Genomic DNA, 20,336 nt, shown 5'->3' on the forward strand with positions numbered 1-20,336 from the left:
GTTACGACCATATGACGTCACAGCCACTTCAAATCTGCTTTTTGTTCATTCGTTCATGCAATTTCAACTGAAGTGCGTGTGTGACGTCATTTTTCGCTCTTAGTGGAGCGAGTTTTTTGTTCATTTGCGTGATTAAATTTTTGGTCACACGTGACTTACCTCGCTCTCAAAAATGACTTCCTCACTTTGAAATGGACTTTTATTCACTTTAATTCAAAGAGATAAGGTCAAATGGGTGTGTGTCACTCTAACTGAAGGTTATTTGAGAAGAGCTAATAGAGGCAGCAAAAACTTATACAGATTTTTAATCAAAATATAGTATATCAGCCTTCAATGAAAAGACGATTATTTTAGGTCTGTCTTTATCACTGTTTTTTTAGACTGCAGATCTACGAAGCTATTGTGGCTATGTTCTGGCAATCTGCCAGCTATGTTTTTGCTTTTTCTAACTCAATCTCATAGTGCGTCAAGTGGCTCAATGGTTCCTATTTTCTGGCAATTTGCCGACTATGTTTAGAGTGAATTTAAAACAGTATGTAAAAGTCAATGACACACGTGAAAACTAATTGTTTACGTCAAACGGCTAAAAAAATTGAAGAGAGAGAAGAGAGGAATTTTTAGTTCACGCTGCTTTTTTAGAGAGAGAGAGCGCGCGAGAAAAATAGGCTTGAAATAAATTTTCCTCAAGCTAGCAAAATGTTTTGATCACGTTCGACTTGTTCGAAGCAAATTTTATAGTTTTACTTGATTTTTTGGTTATAGTGACTGTTCTAAATCATGTTAACACGTTATTTTTATGAGCATTCGTGTCCATCTCAATCTTATGTTAGAGATTTATATCTAATGTAAAGCTATTTTATGAATTCGCCGTTTTGGACGCTTTTTTTAGCGGTTTTGTTACTTTTTCATGTTTTTCGTTGTCCGGGGTATTTTTTTTGGTTTAAATTACCCTTTACGTGGGTTTCCATGCCCTTTTAATTTTGTTATTATCACTTGAAGTTTATTTTAGTTGAGTAAAACAGACTAATACTGAAAATTTTTTTGCTTAGTTTTTTTGTTTTTCATTTTTTGACCAATTACGGTTTTTCTGCCTTTCAGAGTATTTTTGCATATTCAATTGTTTAATTAGGGTGGGCTCTGGGGTTTTGCTAGTCTATGTAATATATTTTGGAAAGAACTTTTTAATTATATTGTTATAGATATGGCTGAAGATAGTAATTCAGTTAAATATAACTGAATGGAGTAATTAATATCAGCGAAGTAGTTTCTCAGATAAAGTAGGATCATCAAAAAACCATGGATGTGGGTTACAAAAGAAATACCACCCGGAGCATATGAATTATCTGAAATAGCTCAGATAATAAAAGATCAAACAAATAATAATGTTATAATCGAAGCTGATAAGAACGCAATGAATTGTAAGATGGAAATGTAAGATGAAATGTATCAAAAAAAGAAAGAAATTAACTTTGATGTTGATAATTCAATTGTATCATTCGTAGGATTTGAGAAACTTACTTAGACAGTAGGTAAATATACAGCTGACAATATAGTTGATTTTATGAGTTTTATTACAATTATTGTTCATTGTAATATATCTTGTATTACAGATAATGGTATGAACTCTATATTATACACATTAAATCTAACTGAATCACCAGGTTAAATGATACCTTGCAACAACAAGATTTAAAAAAGAGAATAGAGTATATTGAATATAGTATTAAAGATGAACATGGTAGATTATTTTTTATTTTTAATGGTGATTTATTAAGATTTACTTTGCACGTGGTGTAGTAATAAAAATCTGCGAAGTAGTTCCACTGATCACTCATAATTTAATCTCATCATCCCAATTAACTCTTAGTTTGCCATTAGTATTAGTTTTTTTAGACATATCTTTTAGACATAACAATATAATTATAAGGTTCTCTCCGAACTTTTTTTTACATAGACTAGAAAAATAGTCATTTTTTGTTTCACGATCAATGATATATAATTATCTTAGTATAAATTATTGATAATTAGATTCTTTAATAGATTTGTTTTACCACATTTACTACTTCCGGATATTATACAACTAAATTTTTCGCAAAATCTACAATATCGTTATTATTAATAGCCGCCATCATCTTCTCAGCCGGCTATTATAGCGCTCCAATTTTTTTTTTACTTCATCGAATAAAAAAATGTTTCACTTTACCTCATTTTGCCGCCTTTTCAACATTTTGCGTGAAATCTTTTTGACTTCTCTAGGCTAGTTTCTCTCTTCTCTCATTCTGCTAAAAGTGATTTTGAACATCAGTTGCTCAGCAAAGCAATTCAAAATGAACAGAGTCAGTATAAAAAATTGAAGTCATAAGTAGAAACGGGATAAACCCATAAAGCCCAATTTTAGATGCCCGCTATTTGAACGTCGTTCCTATAAGTCTTAGTTACCATCTCTAATGCTTATTGGTATTGATAGTAGCCCCTGTAGCCTCTCTGTAAAACAGAAGTATGTTCAACCACGAAATGCCATCAAAATAAATCGGACTTAAAAAATATTTTTGTACAAAAATCTTTTTTTTTCAATATCTTCTGTTATTTCAATCCGAATCATGCTTATTGGAATCAACGGCGGCTATTTTCCGGCAATCTGCCGGGTATGTTTATTTTACTTCTAATATTAATAAAATCATTATTACTTTGCAGATCATAACTAATGCAATCAATACTACTAATACTACTCTTAATACTATGATTATTACTTTTGCTATTAGCAAAGCTACTTCGTAGATCTCCGGAGGAGCTTGGCTCATCCACAGAATGGCAACTTCGTATATCGACTTTATTGCTGCTTTGCTGATCATCATTACTGCTACTACAACATAAACAATAACTTTTTCTATATATCAACACACTTACTTTTATTAACTAAGATATTTAATGCACTCTTTATTTTAAATCCTTAATTGATAAGATAGATCATATATAGACAGTAAGACTCATTTTAGAATTGTTATCTCTCCCTAAATCCTAGACCAATATAATCTAGTAGAAAATTTGTTGGCTTCTCGACACCAAAGCTATCGCGGTAATGTATATTCATGCAACTTCTTTTTCTAACCAAAACTCAATGAGTACCATCAGTTTTGTGAAGATATACAGTAATATTAAAATAGCTATTATTATTAGTTTATGATATTTGATCTCTCATTACGATTTCAATTAGTGTCACACTTATATCACTACCCTTTCTTTCTCTATCAATGTTACTCATGGCCTCTTTTTTAATATTATACTTATTAATAAAGTTTTCAAAGGTTATTATAAGCATTTTATACCTATAAAAATGTCTCAACACTTATTGTGGTTACATGTTTACCTACTGGTGGAATATTATTTTTTTTTGCATCAACTTAATTGAATACTCGGATTTAAGTGATTATTTTAAAGGATATGAAGAAAGAGAATCAGTTGATGTTCTTTTTGAGAAGAATTTATTACACACTTATTTATGGTGGATCTGGAACAAGTGAATCACATTTTTAATTAAGATTAAACAATGATCCACGTTGTGGCCAGTCTGTCGATCCACAGTGACATTATCGTTGATAAACAAGTTGTGTTTTGTAAAGATGAAAAAGATTGGAAAAGGTATGGTATTGGTAACGTTAATGATTTAACAATGAGTATTATGGAAATTTTCAGTAATTGTATTTTAGTTCTTAATGATATGAGTGAAAAATTAAACAAAGCTATATCTTTATGTTTTATAAAATGGTAGACATTAAAATATGTAAATGATAGTAATGTGTCATAAATAGATAATATATCTGGAGCTAACACTAATAGCATCGTGTGCAACTTATATTAATAGGGCCTTCTTTAAAAATTACAATGATAAATTTTGTTGTACTCATAATTCCCATGGTATGTTTTCTAATTATGAATATGGTGTAATGAAATATAATACAGGATTTATTCATTGTTGTTGACAAAGATAGAAATGTCATAGGTGACTCAAAATTAAGTGCATTGTTAATAGAAGCAAATAAATTAAAAGAATCACTAACATGTGAAGAGAAAATTAATAATGCATCTAAGGATGAAAAGTGATACTGATAAGCCTATTATTGATAGTAATATTTATATGCTCTATTTCAATAAATATTTAGCGACTATTGAAATAGAACATATAATTATTACTATCAATAATAGGCTTATCAGTATCACTTTTCATGCTTAGATGCCTAATTAATTTTCTCTTTGCTTGTTAGCGATTCTTTTAATTTATATGCTTCTATTATTAATGCACCTAATTTTGAGTAATCTTTGACATTTCTATCTTTGTTAACAACAATGAATGTATCATGTACTGTGCTATATTTTATTACACCATATTCATATCTAATAAACCTACCATGGGAATTATTAGTACAAGAAAACATCTCATTGAAACTTTTAAAGAACGCTTTTTTAATATAAGTCGTACTCTATGGTATTAGTGTTAGCTCCAGATATATAATCTATTTATGACACGTTAGTATCATTTACATATTTTAAAGTCTACCATTTTGTAAAATAAAGATATAGCTTTATTTAATTTTTCATTCATATCGTCAAGAACTAAAATAGAATTACTAAAGTTTTCTTTAATACTCATTCTTAAATCTTTAACATTACCAATATCATACCTTGTCCTATCTTTTTCATCTTTACAAAACACAACTTGTTTATCAACGATAATGCCACTGCGTGGATAGACAGAGTCGCCACTTTGTGGATCATTGTTGGTTTGTAAATATTCTTTAATACCATAAACAAGAGAAATTTTTCTCAAAACGAATATCAACTAATTTTTTTTCTTCATATTCTTTAAAATACTCACTTTATTTATAAATTAGTATTTACTATACTAACCTTTGGAGGTTTTATTATAAAGTATGATATTAAAAAAGGCTATGAGCAATATTGATATAGAAAGATAAGGTAGTGATTTAAGTGTGACACCAATCGAAATAGTTATGAGAGATCAAATACCAGAAACTTTTAATGATAGTTATCTTAATATTATTGTGAATCTTCTTCCAACTCATGGCACTGATTGGGTTTTGGTTTGTAGAAGTGGTATGAATATCGATAGTTCTGGTGTAGAGACAACAGCAAATTTTCTACGCGATTATAGTGATCTAGAATTTAAGGAGAGTTAACAATTCGAAAATGAGTCTTTTTGTCTATATATGATCTATCTTATCAATTAAGGATTTAAAATAAAGAGTGCATTAATATTTTAGTTAACCAAAGTAAGTGTGGTACGTGGTGATATATATGGAAAGTGTTATTTCATGTTTTACTAGAAGTTATGACGATCAGCAAAGCAGCGATGAAGTCTAGCAACGAAGTTTCCACTCTGTGGATGAGCCAATTTCATTCGGAGATCTACAAAAGAGCTTTGCTATTAGTAGTAGTATTGATCATAGCATTAGTAGTAGTATTAGTAGTATTTATAGTATTAGTGATGATCTGGAAATTGATAATGATTGTACTAATAGTAGTAAAAATAGTAATAATAAAAAAAATTGATATTATATCTTTCCCAGTAAAATTTAGATGTTTAATAACATAACCTTTTAAATGTAAGACACATCTATGAAAGAATCTATTTACAAGTAATTTATAAGATATTTATATATCATTGGTCCTACTGGTGATCAATATGAAGATGCTGGAAGTGGTAATGAAAACGCCGAAGTTCAGTTTATTAAAGATATAAAAGATTTACCTTTACATGACCTAGAATAGAGGAACTTATGATCTTTGATGATGTGCGAGCTAAAGAACCAGTTTAAAATAAATATTTCTGTCGAGGTAGATGTAATAATTGCTTTATGGTATATCTTAATCAAAATCTATTTTCATTAGGTATACAAAGTGTTAGAGAACTGTAATCTGTTTATTTTTTGAACAAGCTGTAAGATTATGAGTACAATATATGACGAATTTGTCATTGATCTCGAGATGAAATATGATAAAGTTTGGAGATAACCTTGTAATTATATTGTTATAGATATGCCTAAAGATATTAATTGGTGTACTCTAATTGAGAGGAATAATAATTATCAACGATGTACTTTCTCAGATAAAGTGGGATCATCGAAAGAACCATGGATGTGGATTACGAAAGAAATAACACCCGGAGCATACGAGTTATCTGAAATAGCCCAGATAATAAAAGATCAAATAATCCTTTATAGCTCAAACATACAAATGATAATGTTACAATCGAAGCTGAAAAGAATGCAATAAAAAGTAAGATGGAAATTTAAGATGGAATTGTAAGATCAAATGTATCAAAAAAAGAGAGAGAAATATATCTGGTATTACAGAGAATAGTATGAAGTTAAGTGAATATTCGGATTAAAGAGAGTGTTTTAAAGGACATGAAGGAAGAGAATTAGTTGATATTCGTTTTTGAGAAAAATTCATTACACACTTGTTTTTGGTGGATCTGGATCTGGATCAATTAAATCACATATTGTAAAGAACAATTGAAAACAAACAATGGTCAACAATGTGGTGACTCTGTCGATCCACGAAGTGACATTATCGTTGATAAACAAGTTCTTGTGTTTTGTAAAGATTAAAAAGGATTAGAAAAAGGTATGATATTGGTAATATTGGAATTTTAATGCACAAGTTTTTAGAGGTAATATTACAACAAATCTTAAAAAGATGCATGGGGTTAGTTCTTGTTGTGATCAGTGTAATATTATATTAAATAAACTAATTGACGTTGGAATTGTTGTTTTACAATAATTATCTGCATATAGAGTTATATTAGAATAAACTATCTTGATAAACTCTCTTTACTATGAGTTCAAAATTAATTTATATGAAACTATCTTGATTAAACTATCTTAAGTCCAATCTGATTATATTTCTCATCATATTCTCTCAACTGATCTTTATTGTGTCTAAATCTATATCTGTGAAGCTATACTCATGTGTACATTCTTAATTGAATTATACTTGTATCATTTCTAAATCTAAATTGTGAAATATGTTTATATAATTTGCACATCTTACAAGATATATATAAATCGGGATTATAATAATGATTAATCATATGATCGTAATTGTCATTTAGTTTTGTTATCTTTACAAATAAAAACAACTTCATTTTCGAAAATTTTCCCTTAAAAATTTCCTTCTACAGAAAGAAAACTCTAACATTGTCAATCTCATTAACCACTAAAGTGGGGCTTAGTTATCAGGTCAATCGCTGAAGAAATTTTGCGCCCAACTAGTCTCAGTCTAGCTGTAGTACCAAAGAAAAACACTTGAAACAGAAATTAGCGGCAACGTTTTTATTATACGAAGAACAGTATATCATTTTCCTCAAATTCCGAATCCACGAAACAACGGTACCGGTACCGAAACAACAACCAAAGAATCACTGCTAAACAACAAATAGAAGAAATGATTAATAAACCTACCTGCCACATAATTGAATAAGATAAAAATAACTTCATCAATTTCATTACAGCATTGACCTCACAGGTTGCAACTCAATTCAGACCCCAAAAAACGAAAATTACACGCGAAATTACAAAAAATAGTGATAAGGAAAAAATTAAATTCTCAAGCAATCACATTAACGGGAATAAATTTCAGAAGAGCTAAATGGTTTCATGAAATGCTGCATTTTATTGTTTTTCATTTGACTGCAGCAAACAGACACCAGTAGCATTTTGCCAGATTGAAAAATTTTTGAGTGGCTAAACCAAATTATGAATTCTTAATTGAACTACAAAACCCTATTTTTACCTCCTTTAACCATTATAATGCAACATTAGATAGTTACAGAATTTCATTTTTTTCATCAAGAACCGCTTATCCAACTTAATATCCGACAGGATATTGGTATTAACGAAACTGGTATTAACGAAATAGGATAATGCTATTAACGTTTCCTTTAATAATTGAATACTCCTATGTATGGTCGGAAATTCAAAATTGCATAAACATAAATAACCAAAATGCGAATATTGATTTCATATCCCACGCCTCATTAACCTTTTTTAGTATCCCTCCGACATCAACAACATGCTAATTCAATCCCGGACACCCCAGATTCCCCTGATCACGACTTTATTGTCGGCTAATCTTCAACCCCTTCCACAATTTCAAGTTCCTAATTTAGCCAACCGCCTTCCTCGCCATAGACAACTGCAAACCATCCGAACCACATCAATGTCCAGGTCCTCCACCCCTGAATTTCTTTGCGTTCAACACTATTGAAGAACCCATTTCATATTTTGATTTCGTATCCACGCGATTGTCCTTATGTGTTTTTCTATCGGTTTTAATGTTTCCTTATTTTATTTCAATCACAGCCTCAAGTTTCCTGACGAATTAATCGTATTCTGGATAACCACTTTTGAATACACCACCTGTAAATTAATTTTAACTTTCCCCATTATACCTCGCTTTAGTTTCATAGAATTTAAAACCGAAGTTTTTAAGGGAATTTGAATTGATTAACCGTAATAACTAAGATGAGTAGTTTCAACCATAGCTACAACTCGCCCTTCATAAATTGGGATCAATATCGATAGGAATCGACTCCAAGTATTTCCCGAAAATACTTCCGATGTATATATTACGTCAGGCGCAATGACATGTTGAGTACATTTGACGACTACATTAATCGCGACAATGGAGTCGTTTCCCTTTTTGGTGAATTCACCTGCCCGCTTGTACCCTAAAAACCGAGACTTTTCATCTTGAATTGTACTCAGCTCTCTAGAAACCCCCTTCTTAGATACCCTAGAAAATAAATATAACATCAACAATCAATAATAGCAAAATTCCCAAAACCCCCAAAAGTTATCAAAATCCCAGCTACACCAACTGAAATGCTCTCAAGTAAACAAAAAAAGAAGAGCAAATGCATTTTGACCTCAACATTTGCCAATGTTTGCAATTTTGCGAAAGAAAGTTTTTAGAAAAAGGACAAAAGAAAAAACTGCTCCTCTCTACCTGAAAATTTTGTCATAGTATGGACAGTACTTTTGTATTTCATATTCACTTATCTAACACTTCCTACGATAAGACGATTTAATTTTTTCTAACAATGATTTTCACTCTACACCCAAAACCATCAGACCGAGATCTGAACACCACCTCTTATGCATTATATTACTTTATTGCTTCCGTGGAAGAGAAAAGCGGAAACGGGGCAATTGCTTTTTATGAAAATCCTACACCAAACCGGGTGAATTGAATTGACAAAATTGATTTCTTTTCAAAAATTTTTGAGCGACTGAATTTATATCAAACTATTACTGTTCAACAATATATTTTACTCGTACATCACGATCATTAACAATCTCTAAAAGGTCGGGCAGGTTTATATTATTCATACCTGCCGTAAATGAAATTATGAAAACTAAAACGTTAAATCGGAATTCTTTGAAGGCAGAAAAGTGTACTCAAATGGGTTGTCTCCGCCTCTCATAGGTTTCTGGTTTTATTTGGTGTCTTAGACGCACGCTGCCCATTTAATTTAACCTTTTTTTTATGTGGTCTTTTAGTCATAGAGAATTCAATGCCTGAGAAGTCATAGAGAAGTCAATGTCATAGAGAAGTCAATGCCTATTCTGAAAAGCTTCGTTGCCGTTGTCCTTTCAAAATTTTCTCAACAACTCCTCCTTGAGCCCCTAACAGAATTGAATTAAATGTTCTTTGGTCAACTCTCGCATTCCGTAAACCATGTGCTTTACAGCCAGTAACTGGGGAGACTCCCGCTGACATTTTTAAAACAGCATGAGTACAGAGTGATGGCTGTCAAACACCAGACTCGTTTGAAATATGGAACTAAATATCACGCGGTAGCTGAATAGCTAGAGGACCACCTTTAATTAACTGCATGAAATACTGGGGTGTATCTACAACATCACCAAGTGCAATAGACGTCGTGTTATTACCACATGAATTTTTCTTCAATTGTTTTGATGTACTATCACTCCCACCTATTTCTTTATGTAATCGTGTCCACCGTGGACTAAACTGATTCATTGCATCTCTCCTATTACAATCTAAGTTGGAGGGAATGTCTCCATTTAAATTTCCTTTTTCATTGAATGCCCAGAAGACTGAGCCATACAATCATTCATAGGCTGATATCTTAGCATATATGCCTGATTCGTCGCGATAAGCTGCCATATTATCAAAACTTTCAACTTGCTTTACATTAGCTTGCGATTCCACTTCTCTACTCTTCCGTTAACCCTACTATTTCCTCATTTCGAATCTCTAATGGCAACTTCGGCCAACCGTTTTCACCTACTTTTGACACCCTCCCCTCCTCAACCAACTTAACCCCCAGAACCATCCACCCATAGAACTTCTTTCCACCTTTATTCTTTTAACTTAACCCTCTTCAGATACTCCTCCTTCAACTTACTAACGTCACTCAGTAGAGCACTTTCCGTGTACGCCTAAACAAGACCACATTGAAAATTTTACAAATTGACAAGAAACCTTAAAACTATAGATAAACCGAACTTTTAGGTATGTATTGATGATAGAGTGTTTGACATATTTAACCCAATAAACTGTCTCGCCATAACACTTCTCTGAAATAATAAATATAAACTTGGCAAATAACAAAACCAAAAACTTGCAAATAAAACCCAGCAAGTACACAACCCACAAACCATAAATCTTGTACCCCAAACTTGTATCAAAATCTCGTGGTCCTTAGCAGTCGAATTATCATAGTCAAATGAAATTCAAATATCTGATTGAAAATCCTCCTCACCATTAATCTATCTCAATTTTGGTCAATATGTTACTTCTGGAAGCAGAAATTCAATGAAGTTAAAAACACTGGGGAACTACATCCATTAATCCAATCCACTTTAAAAACTGCATTAACCTCACTCAAATCTAATCGCTAACAATCTCAATTTCACTACTACTAATGGACACTACTTTGACGCTGACGCCAACTTTAAATAATCCACATTTCTAGTGCTGCTATGAATAGCTGAATTGGAACGATAATCCCTTGGGCTCCAGATGCTCCCATCCACACACCACAAACTGAATGACGAAAAGGAACAGATCTGACATTCTTTCAATAACAATTGTATTATGCTCACAACAAATTGTAATAAAATCCTTCGTGTAGAACCCTCTCACACGCAAAGCTTGCATAAAGAAAAAGACAAGACGAAGCCACAAACTTGAAACTTGAGCATTTTTCAACTGAAAAACTTAAAATACTGTTTGCTTTAGCTTTTGCTTAATCTGTTTTCCAACCAATGCTAAACGCTTTTCTAACCGCAGTATCGAGCATGAAGACTCAGACTCAAAGAAAACTTATCTATTAATGGAATGAACTCAATTCTGATCGGACTAAATGTAAAAAAAAGCATATATAAGAAATGCATGAAATGCATAGCACGATTTGTTCATTAATTGTAAAATTAATTCTTTTGAAAATGAGTGCGATTATTCATCCTCAGAACTTGTAAACTTCACATCTTAGCAGAATACCGGACGCTTGCGAACCTAAAGACTTAGAAATTATTTGGAAACGGAAACATAAAACCCCCACTTGACACCTCGCATTAGAAGCGCTCTACAGTGAGCTACTATAAGAGTGGTTTCGGCATGTTCTTCTATCAACGTCAACGATAGCAAAAGAAATGAAAACTTAAGTACTTTTACCGAGCTCTATCTATTCTTTCGTTTGCTTTGAGCGTATTTGTTAGACAGCCGAATCATTGACTAATAGTCTTTTCGATATGGATGCCACTCCGAGTGCGGATGTGTCGTTGATGAATTAGTTCCGATTCTTTCCAAGTGCGAAATAGCTGTAATTTGTAATGTGCATCATTGAACGATTTAGAAATAATTCAAAGTTTTGAAGAATTGAAAAAAGATAGTTGAATGCATTTTTTTTTAGTGATGATGGGTTCTGTGTTAGCGGGATCTACTGAAGCACCCGGCGAGTATTTCTTCGCAGATGGTCACCGGCTGAAGAAGTTCCGAGGCATGGGATCTCTGGATGCCATGGACCAGGGCAAGGCAGCCCAGCAGAGATACTTCTCGTAAGCTTCTCATTTCAGAGTTTTTGATGGTATTTTGATTTTCTTTCCAAGGGATCTTAAGGATTTGGTGCCTGCTCAAACAAAATTTTATGTCCCGTTTCTTCTCTATTGTCGTGCTGTTGTTGGGACTCAACTTTATATTGAGTTAATCCGACTTCTGACGTCTTAAGTTTTGTGTGATGTAAATTGATCTCATTTGTAATTAATAGCCCCTCTCATATTCTCAACAGGCTATTATTATGCTCCTATTTTTTATTGCAAAGAATTTGAATTGCATTGGGCGCTGTCTTTTTACGACTCGAACAGGCGTTATGGTTTTCTGTTTTTTGACAACTCGTTGAGCAAAGAAACTGGAAATTCAGGGAGTGAATGAATAAAGTTTGAAAAAGTTGTTTCGGTGATCAAATTCGAAGAGCGAAATAAAGAAAAAGCGATTATTTGGTTCCTACCTGCTTATGAAAGGGAACAAGAGATGTAGGTGTGAAAAATGTTCTTCACGCGCTTCGTTTTGAAGCGGTTGTGTTCTCTTAGTTTTAGGATCTTTGTTGTAGACTAAAGCAATATTATTCAGCCTGTTTTGATACCCTTATGAAGTTGTTTGGTAAATAACGGGAATTTAACGCTAATTTGAAGGCTTTCTACTATTTTGTTCATTAATAGCCGCCATCAGCCTTTCAACGGCTATTATTTACTTGCTCTCCTTTTTTACAATTCAAAGAATTTGAACTGTATTGGGGCGCTGTCTTTTAAGATCTGTTCACAAATTTTCAAGATTTTTGAAATTGAAGCAATGATTTTGGTCTCGCCGAAACAGGAAGTGGAGCAAAACAGCGAGCGGTTTTGCGGTGTGGCATTTTTTTAATTCTCAGTTTTAAGTAGAGTGAGAAAATGGTGTGTGAACAGAAATTCGCTTTCTCGCTATTGGTTTTTTAGCTCAACTGCTGCATTTTTGCGTTATTTTTTTTTAATAACCGCCCTCATCTTCTCAGCCGGCTAATATAGCGCTCCTATTGTTTACAATTCAAAGCTGTCTTTTTTTAAGATCTGTTCACACATTTTCTTGATTTTTGAAGTCAAATCGAAGTGATGATTTTGGTCACGCCGAAACAGGAAGTGGAGCGAAAAAGAGAGTGGTTTTGCGGCGTGAAATTTTTTCACTCAAATTTTAGAGTAGATTGAGAAAACGGAAAACGGTGTTTGAACAAAAATTCGCTTTCTCGGTTGGAATTTTTTGTTCACGTCCGGCAATTTCACTTCAATTTTTACTGTTTTTTTCAATAGCCGCCCTCATCTTCTCAGCCGGCTAGTATAGCGCTTCTATTTTTTTTACTTGTCGAATAAAAAAATGTTTCGCTTTACCTCATTTTGCCGCTTTTTCAACATTTGCGTGATATCTTTTTGACTTCTCTAGGCTAGTTTCTCTCTTCTCTCATTCTGCTAAAAGTGATTTTGAACATCAGTTGCTCAGTAAAGCTTTTCAAAATGAACTGAGTCAGTATAAAAAAATTGAAGTCAAAGTAGAAACGGGATAAACCCATAAAGCCCAATTTTAGATGCCCGCTATTTGAACGTCGTTCCTATAAGTCTTAGTTACCATCTCTAATGCTTATTGGTATTGATAGTAGCCCCTGTAGCCTCTCTGTAAAACAGAAGTATGTTCAACCACGAAATGCCATCAAAATAAATCGGACTTAAAAAATATTTTTGTACAAAAATCTTTTTTTTCAATATCTTCTGTTATTTCAATCCCAATCATGCTTATTGGAATCAACGGCGGCTATTTTCCGGCAATCTGCCGGATATGTTTCAATTTTGTTGATCAGATTTTTTTATAAATGGTTCTCCCAATCCATTTCTAGTCCAATATATATCTAGTTTTTTGTTTAGTCAATGGAAATTCTTTGAATTGTAGGTCAGGACTTGTCCTGCTATGTTTTTTTTTACTTCGTCGAACTTTTTTTTCGCTTTACCTCATCTTGCCGCTTTTTCGATATTTTGCGAGATCTTTTTGACTTCTCTAGGCTAGTTTTACTCTTCTGTCATTCTGCTCAAAGTCATTTTAAACAGCCGCTGCTCAGCGAAGCAATTCAAAATGAAGAGAGTCAGTATAAAAAAATCAAAGTCAGAAATATAAACGGGATAAACCAACCCATAAAGCCCATTTTTAGATGCCCGGTACTTGAACTTTGTTCTCATAAGTTTTAGTTACTATCTATAATGCTTATTGGTATTGATACTAGACCCTCTAGCCTCTCACTGAGAGACAGGAATATGTTCAACTACGAAATGACATCAAAATAAATCGCACTTAAAAATGTTTTTGTTTAAAAATCAATTTTGTTGATATTTTCTTTTCTTTCAATCCCAATAGAGTTATGGGAATCAGCGGCGGCTATTTTTCGGCAATCTGCCGGGTATCATGTGCTCAAATTTCTTGTACTCGCTAGTGGTTGTTCATTTTGATTGAAAGCAATTCTAGTTGATCAAATTGATTTGTTTACTCGAGTAAACTCTTTCAAATAACAACTTTTCTGGCAAGAACGAATACGTTGCTGAATTAACGATGGTTGTTCACAGCATTACAGCTTCAACAATTTAGCGAACGAAAATTGTGCTGAGCACCTATTACAATTTAACGATTTTTCTGTTATTATTCACTATTGGATAGCTTTTGCGGTTTGGATCATCGAATGGGTGAGTCGACAATCACTTCGACAGCTGAAGATCTTCTCTGGTAAAAACTTTATTTCAGTAATACAACTGTTTATTAGCGAGCAACTATTTTGTCTGTCACAATTTTAATATCTTCTTATTTACATTCAAATATAAGCAAATATTAGACAGATTTTTCCAAAATTGATTGGAATTCAAAATTGAGTAGTAAATTCAAAATTGATTGGAATTCCAAAATTGAGTAGTAAAGTTCAATTATGTAATAGTGTGAACAAAATGATGGCATAATAAGAGTTAGTTAAATAACACTAAAAGGTCAAAGTTTAAACTTGGGTTTGAGCTACGTCATACTCCCCTCCTCAGGAAGACTTCCGGGCTCGAAAATTTTCGGTATCCATCATTCAGCGACGAAGCTCAAATCCGTAAAAGAGTAGAAGTTTGCCACAGTTCCATACCAGTTAGAGAGAATACATGCAAGTAGAAAAGAATAAATAATCGTGCAACAATAGTAGCATATGGTTAGATCCGGAGACATTGCTCCACTCCAACCGAATAATAGTTTCATAAAAAAGACATCCGTCGTAGTATAAGAGGAATCATTGGTCTGCTGTAAGGGTACTCCAATGCTTCTTCAGTTTGGTAGGGCATATTATAATTTAAAATACAACTGCAGTAATTCATAGATTAGTTTCAATGCGTTGAGAACAAGTTTGTGAGAGACATGGGTCTGAATTTGATTCTACGGTTTTGTTCAACGTAGATAATGAGGTGCGTGAGCGAGATTTACCTCTCGGTCTAGTGGCTTCAGTCAGAATGTGATAGTTGTCTTTCCATTTTTGTGGAATGGCATCAGCAGCAATGTTGTCCTTCACACTAATGACTGGTTTGACACCAATGTCGTCATTTTTTGATTTGAGGAATGATGGAACAAATTTACGAATGATCTTAGAGAAACAAAATGTGTAAAATAATGTTCCCAATGAAAACAATAACTGTAAGCGACAAAGACAATTTTAATGGGACGTATTCTTTGAATTCAGACACAAGTGTAGGCTTTAACGTTCTCATATCAGCAGTGATTGGTCTTGCAATCTGAACCAAGTCATCACTTGACTTTTTTTTTGGGCTTCGAATCAGCTCTGCTCTCACTTTTCTCAGAAGCTCTACTCCCGCTGTTGTTCGAGACTCGAAGTAGGGCATCTGATCGATTTGTGGAATTTCGCTCATCAAATGCTCTAAGGGATCCGGTAGCTTAACGTCGATAAGTTTCGCTTCAACTCGGTCGCAGCTCTCGAGATCGGATCGAATCTTCAAATTTTCTCCAACAATTATTTGATAGTTGCATTCGACTGTTATAATGCATATCTTGCATCCTGGGATTATTCGGTTCCATGACTTATGTACAGAGTCAAGACTGTACTCACGCATTTCATAAGCATCTGAAGCCGAAGTGATTAGCCAAATGCCATATCCTAAATTGGCAGCATTCGCTTGAGTAGGAAGGTAAAATACTTCCGTGTCGCAAGTCTCCGCTGCTTTCAGGGTTGAACTAACGAAAAGAGTTGCCAGGCAAGAAGGATGATTCGTTTGAGTAGCGATAGTTTCATGGCATATTCGGTATCTAGCTGATCCTAGACATGCCTCGAACTGATCTTTTGAAAGTGTTACCGATTCCATTTGATCCTCTGATATGGCAAGATAGGGCGCTTCGATGACCCATCGGATCGCCATACGAGGTTCCGGCTGTGGCATCGGAATTATTTGAGCCTGGTATGTAGAAAAAACAGTTTGTCGTGAGGCCGACGGAATGGCAAGTGTAAGAACTAGTCCTTCATCCAAAGTCACGACATCTCGAAGAAGTTTTGCATCATAATATGATAATAAATCTGTTGGAGGTATGGCTAACGACAATCTGCTACCACTTAAAGACTGGTCAGCAGCGACAGATTTCAGTATAGCAAGTAGAGATTCCTTGGGTACCAAGGACATTGGTAAATGTTGTTGTAGTAACGTTGGGATGGCATTTAGGACATTCATGCGATACGTGTAGAGAGCTGTTCTATAGCTTTTGACGTCCGCATAGAGTATTGAGAGAAGAGAAGCTGCTGTGTCGAAGTTGAAATTGAGCTGTTGGTTCGAGAACAGCATTTGGGTGCAGTCTCGTAGAATGTGGAAGTTGCCCTCGAAAACTTTAATTTGCTCCTCGATGATAGCCCAATTTTTATTCTGTGTCTCTATCATCTGGTTTTGTGTCTCTCTAATCTCTTTCAATTCATTCCCAACTAAGAAAAACTTTTCATCTGTTCCAGTTTTTATCTGCATTACGTAGTCCGTCAGTGATGATGTGAAACTGTATAGTCGATCAATATTAGCTGCATTCTCTTTAGCTCTGTCCTGGCATGATCCAAAAATGCCAGAGACCGCATCCGCCTCCATTTCCCATTAGGACACCAGAACCAAAGAGCCCGATTCCAGCCATAGCGGCGACTGCGACGTGTGCTCCTCGTTTAACACGGCTGTTTGTTCCTCTGATTTCATCACCGTTTTGGAGAATGGTTGAAGTTTCATTTCGAATAAGTTGAACATCGAGACTCGACTTATTGACTTCTCTCTCTATCTTTGACAAGATCCAATCAACATTGAAAGATGAGGCATTTCCATTAAAACTGGATGAGAAATCAAGTGGACACTTTATTGATGGTAATTTCCACATGTCATTCAAGCGTCTGAGTAATGTATTCAACTCTGGTTTTAAGGAAAAGTTGTACGATGGAAATGGAACCATGAATTGAACAGGGACGAACTTTTCAGCCAAGAGAATTTTCGTTTCTTCGTTGAAAATTATTCCTTTTTCGAGTACGTCATCAAAGTTGCGCTCTTCTGATGATCCAGCAGTATGAATATACATTAGGATGAGTTTAAGGAATAACGTGGCAAGCTTCATCATTCTAAACATGTGAACATTTGTGACTTTGTTTTTCAGGAGTGGAGTCATATGAGAAGTGTTACAGGTTTTAGTGTAGAGAAAAGATATGCAGGTTTTTATCATAATATTGTCAGTTAACAGTACCGCCGACTGTGGCGTTAGGTGTGGGAACTATCAGGTTCACAAGTTATGTAGGTTTTCAAGGTAATTGATTCAGTTCAAAGCAGTACCGCCGACTGTGGCGTAAGGTGAAAAACAAGTTTCAAAATATGCAGTTGTGCATTAATGTGTGCAGTTTTTATAATTTTTAATCAAGAAGGCTACGTGAACTCAACGGAGTATATTCTTCAGAGTAAGAATGGATAAGTTCTTAACTATGGCAATAATATTGTTTTTGCGTACGCGCAAAACTAACAGCACCATTCTTACGACGAATGAAAAACGAAAGGAGTTCCGCGACTTGTGTCGTTTTTTTGAAGAGAAAGACGGCAAATTGGTCGCAAAAAGCGATCATTCGGTGGTTCCCACCCTTGCAGAAGTTGAAGCAGCTCTCCGAGACGAGCATTATAAGGGGTTTAGCCATCTGAGGACTCGTTCGTCTCTCCGGGAGGTGTTGACGGGAAAATCTTGGTCCTACCCACCGAAACTTGGGGGCTTCACTCGGCTTGTAGAAGAGAGTTCTCTTTCAAGTTGATATTTTATAACAAAATTAACTGCATTAAAAGAGTTAAGGAAATTGTTCTAAAAGTAGAGAAAGCGTTGACTATCTGCGTAAACTGGAGCTTTGATTATTCAGGTTTGTCAGGACCTGTCCTCATTGTTACACTGAGGAGAACCAAAAAAGGCGGTTTCTTTGTACGGCTGTTTCGGAAAATCGCAAGAGAGCTTGGTGTGAACAGTTTGGTTTCACTTTTGTGGAAGATGCCGTTAAATACACCAACTCTGTTTGTGAGCTCGGGACTCCGGAACCAGCCGGGAAACCAAAATATGCTGAGGTTCATGGACAGTGTATTTTCTCTAGCATTTATTATCTGATTGTGGGGAAACGTTCAGGTTAATCAGCTTGCTGTTTTTTTTTAAATTCATCGTTGTTTCGAAAATTCTACATTTTATATAGGTGCGAAGTCAAAGAGTGCAGGAAAATCTAAGAAGATGAAATCCTCTCCCTGCAATAAATTGAGGATTGCTACAGGGACTTTTATGCTGGAGAGCAAGGCTTTTTCATCTTTTTGTGCTCTCAAATACCAGGTGTTATGGACTTCGAGATCACCCACAATCGGGATAATGTAGGCCCTGTAGGAGAACATTGGGTTCGAGTTTAAATTTTTTTTGCTTTCATTTGATCATTCTAGCTCACTGAACTTGGTGATTCATTTAGATTCTTGGTCTGGCTTGGCTATTGGGGCTAGACATTTACGTCTTTTGGGAATATTCTTCTGTTTCGTGTTGGGAGAGGTACATGCACTCTCCAACAAGTCAAAGTGGGGGTCCAGCACTTCTCCTGCATGTTAAACACAATGAGCATTACAATGCTTACCATTGTGAACCCCTACTAGAGTTCCCGTCAAGAGAGTATGTCTTTCTCTATTTTTTCTACTCTTTTTTGAAAAATTAATCATTTTTTTTTGAATTGAAGTACTGAAGGTGAATTTGATTCCTCCGGAGTCAACGGAGAAATTGGTCCTCGCGCTGCGAAGCGTTTGAGGAGTGACTCGGACTGAAAGTTGAGTTATGAGAAACTCATATTGAATAAATTCAAATTTTTCATTGAACTCAACAGTTTTGATCTCATCACATTTGCGAAGAAACACTGAAGATAGCTCAGAATACTCAATCCTTATCGGTTTTTCTCTCTACAGCTTTGCAGGTGATCATTTGGACGGTTTTTAGTGGCAAAAAGTGCAATTTTTCTCGAAGAAATAGGTGAATATAAAAAGCGCAATGAGATAAAGGTCAGAAAAAAAGTTCTTCCAAATCAGTTCAGACTTATCGGAATCGAATCTACATGCAAAAATAAGGTCGCAGACTAACTAAATTGGAGAAATTTTTTTTTTCAAACAAAGAAATGAATTTCAAGTGATAACGAGCTGAAAATACTTAGAATAATCTTGCAGACGTGAGCCCAATCTAGACCCGAGTAGGATTCGAGCTGCTTCATGGCAATTCTTTCCACATTTTTGTCCTGAATGTGAAACTTTAATGTGTTTAAGCCTGCTATCAGGTTTGAATAACTTCCTGGTTCGAACTCTGTGTCTCTAACAATGAGGTTAAAGACAAACCGCTTCTGAAGGTTATCAAAAACAGATATCACTGATCCTTTGGCGTAACTTCTCGTGTCTTTTACGTTATCAAAAGAATTGATATTGAAAAATTCTAGGTTGTGAAATTTGTTTTCATTAGAAGTTGTTTGAACTATTGTGTCTGTAAAGTGTCGAATATCTGATGTATGGTAATAAACCTGCAATTTATTTGCCTCAAGTTTGTTCATGTTGTTAGAACTACTCTGCTCCTTTGCTTTTCTTATTCTGGTTCTACAACCAACTGCTAATTTTGTGATCGGCGACAGTTCCTTTGCCGTTGCGGCTGTTCTCGGAGTTGAAGTACTTGTTCCAGGTGTATCAGTTTCACCT

At 34.5% G+C, this 20,336-nt stretch overlaps 2 protein-coding genes across 3 annotated transcripts in view; both read left to right on the forward strand.

The window, feature by feature from the left end:
* The window catches only part of LOC142358604 (protein FAM76A-like), a 606,005-nt gene that overhangs the window by 370,243 nt on the left and 215,426 nt on the right, over positions 1-20,336 (forward strand). The gene's annotated exons all lie outside the window — the stretch shown is intronic.
* The window catches only part of LOC142358600 (inosine-5'-monophosphate dehydrogenase 2-like), a 136,831-nt gene that overhangs the window by 85,015 nt on the left and 31,480 nt on the right, over positions 1-20,336 (forward strand). For both annotated transcript variants that reach the window (XM_075410040.1, XM_075410039.1), the window contains exon 10: positions 11,963-12,107. In XM_075410040.1, the coding sequence (XP_075266155.1) occupies positions 11,963-12,107 (145 nt within the window). The remainder of the gene's footprint in view (positions 1-11,962; positions 12,108-20,336) is intronic.

Source organism: Convolutriloba macropyga, chromosome 2 (genome assembly GCF_964194025.1).
Source record: "Convolutriloba macropyga chromosome 2, txConMacr16.3, whole genome shotgun sequence".
NCBI classification, from domain to species: domain Eukaryota; kingdom Metazoa; phylum Xenacoelomorpha; order Acoela; family Convolutidae; genus Convolutriloba; species Convolutriloba macropyga.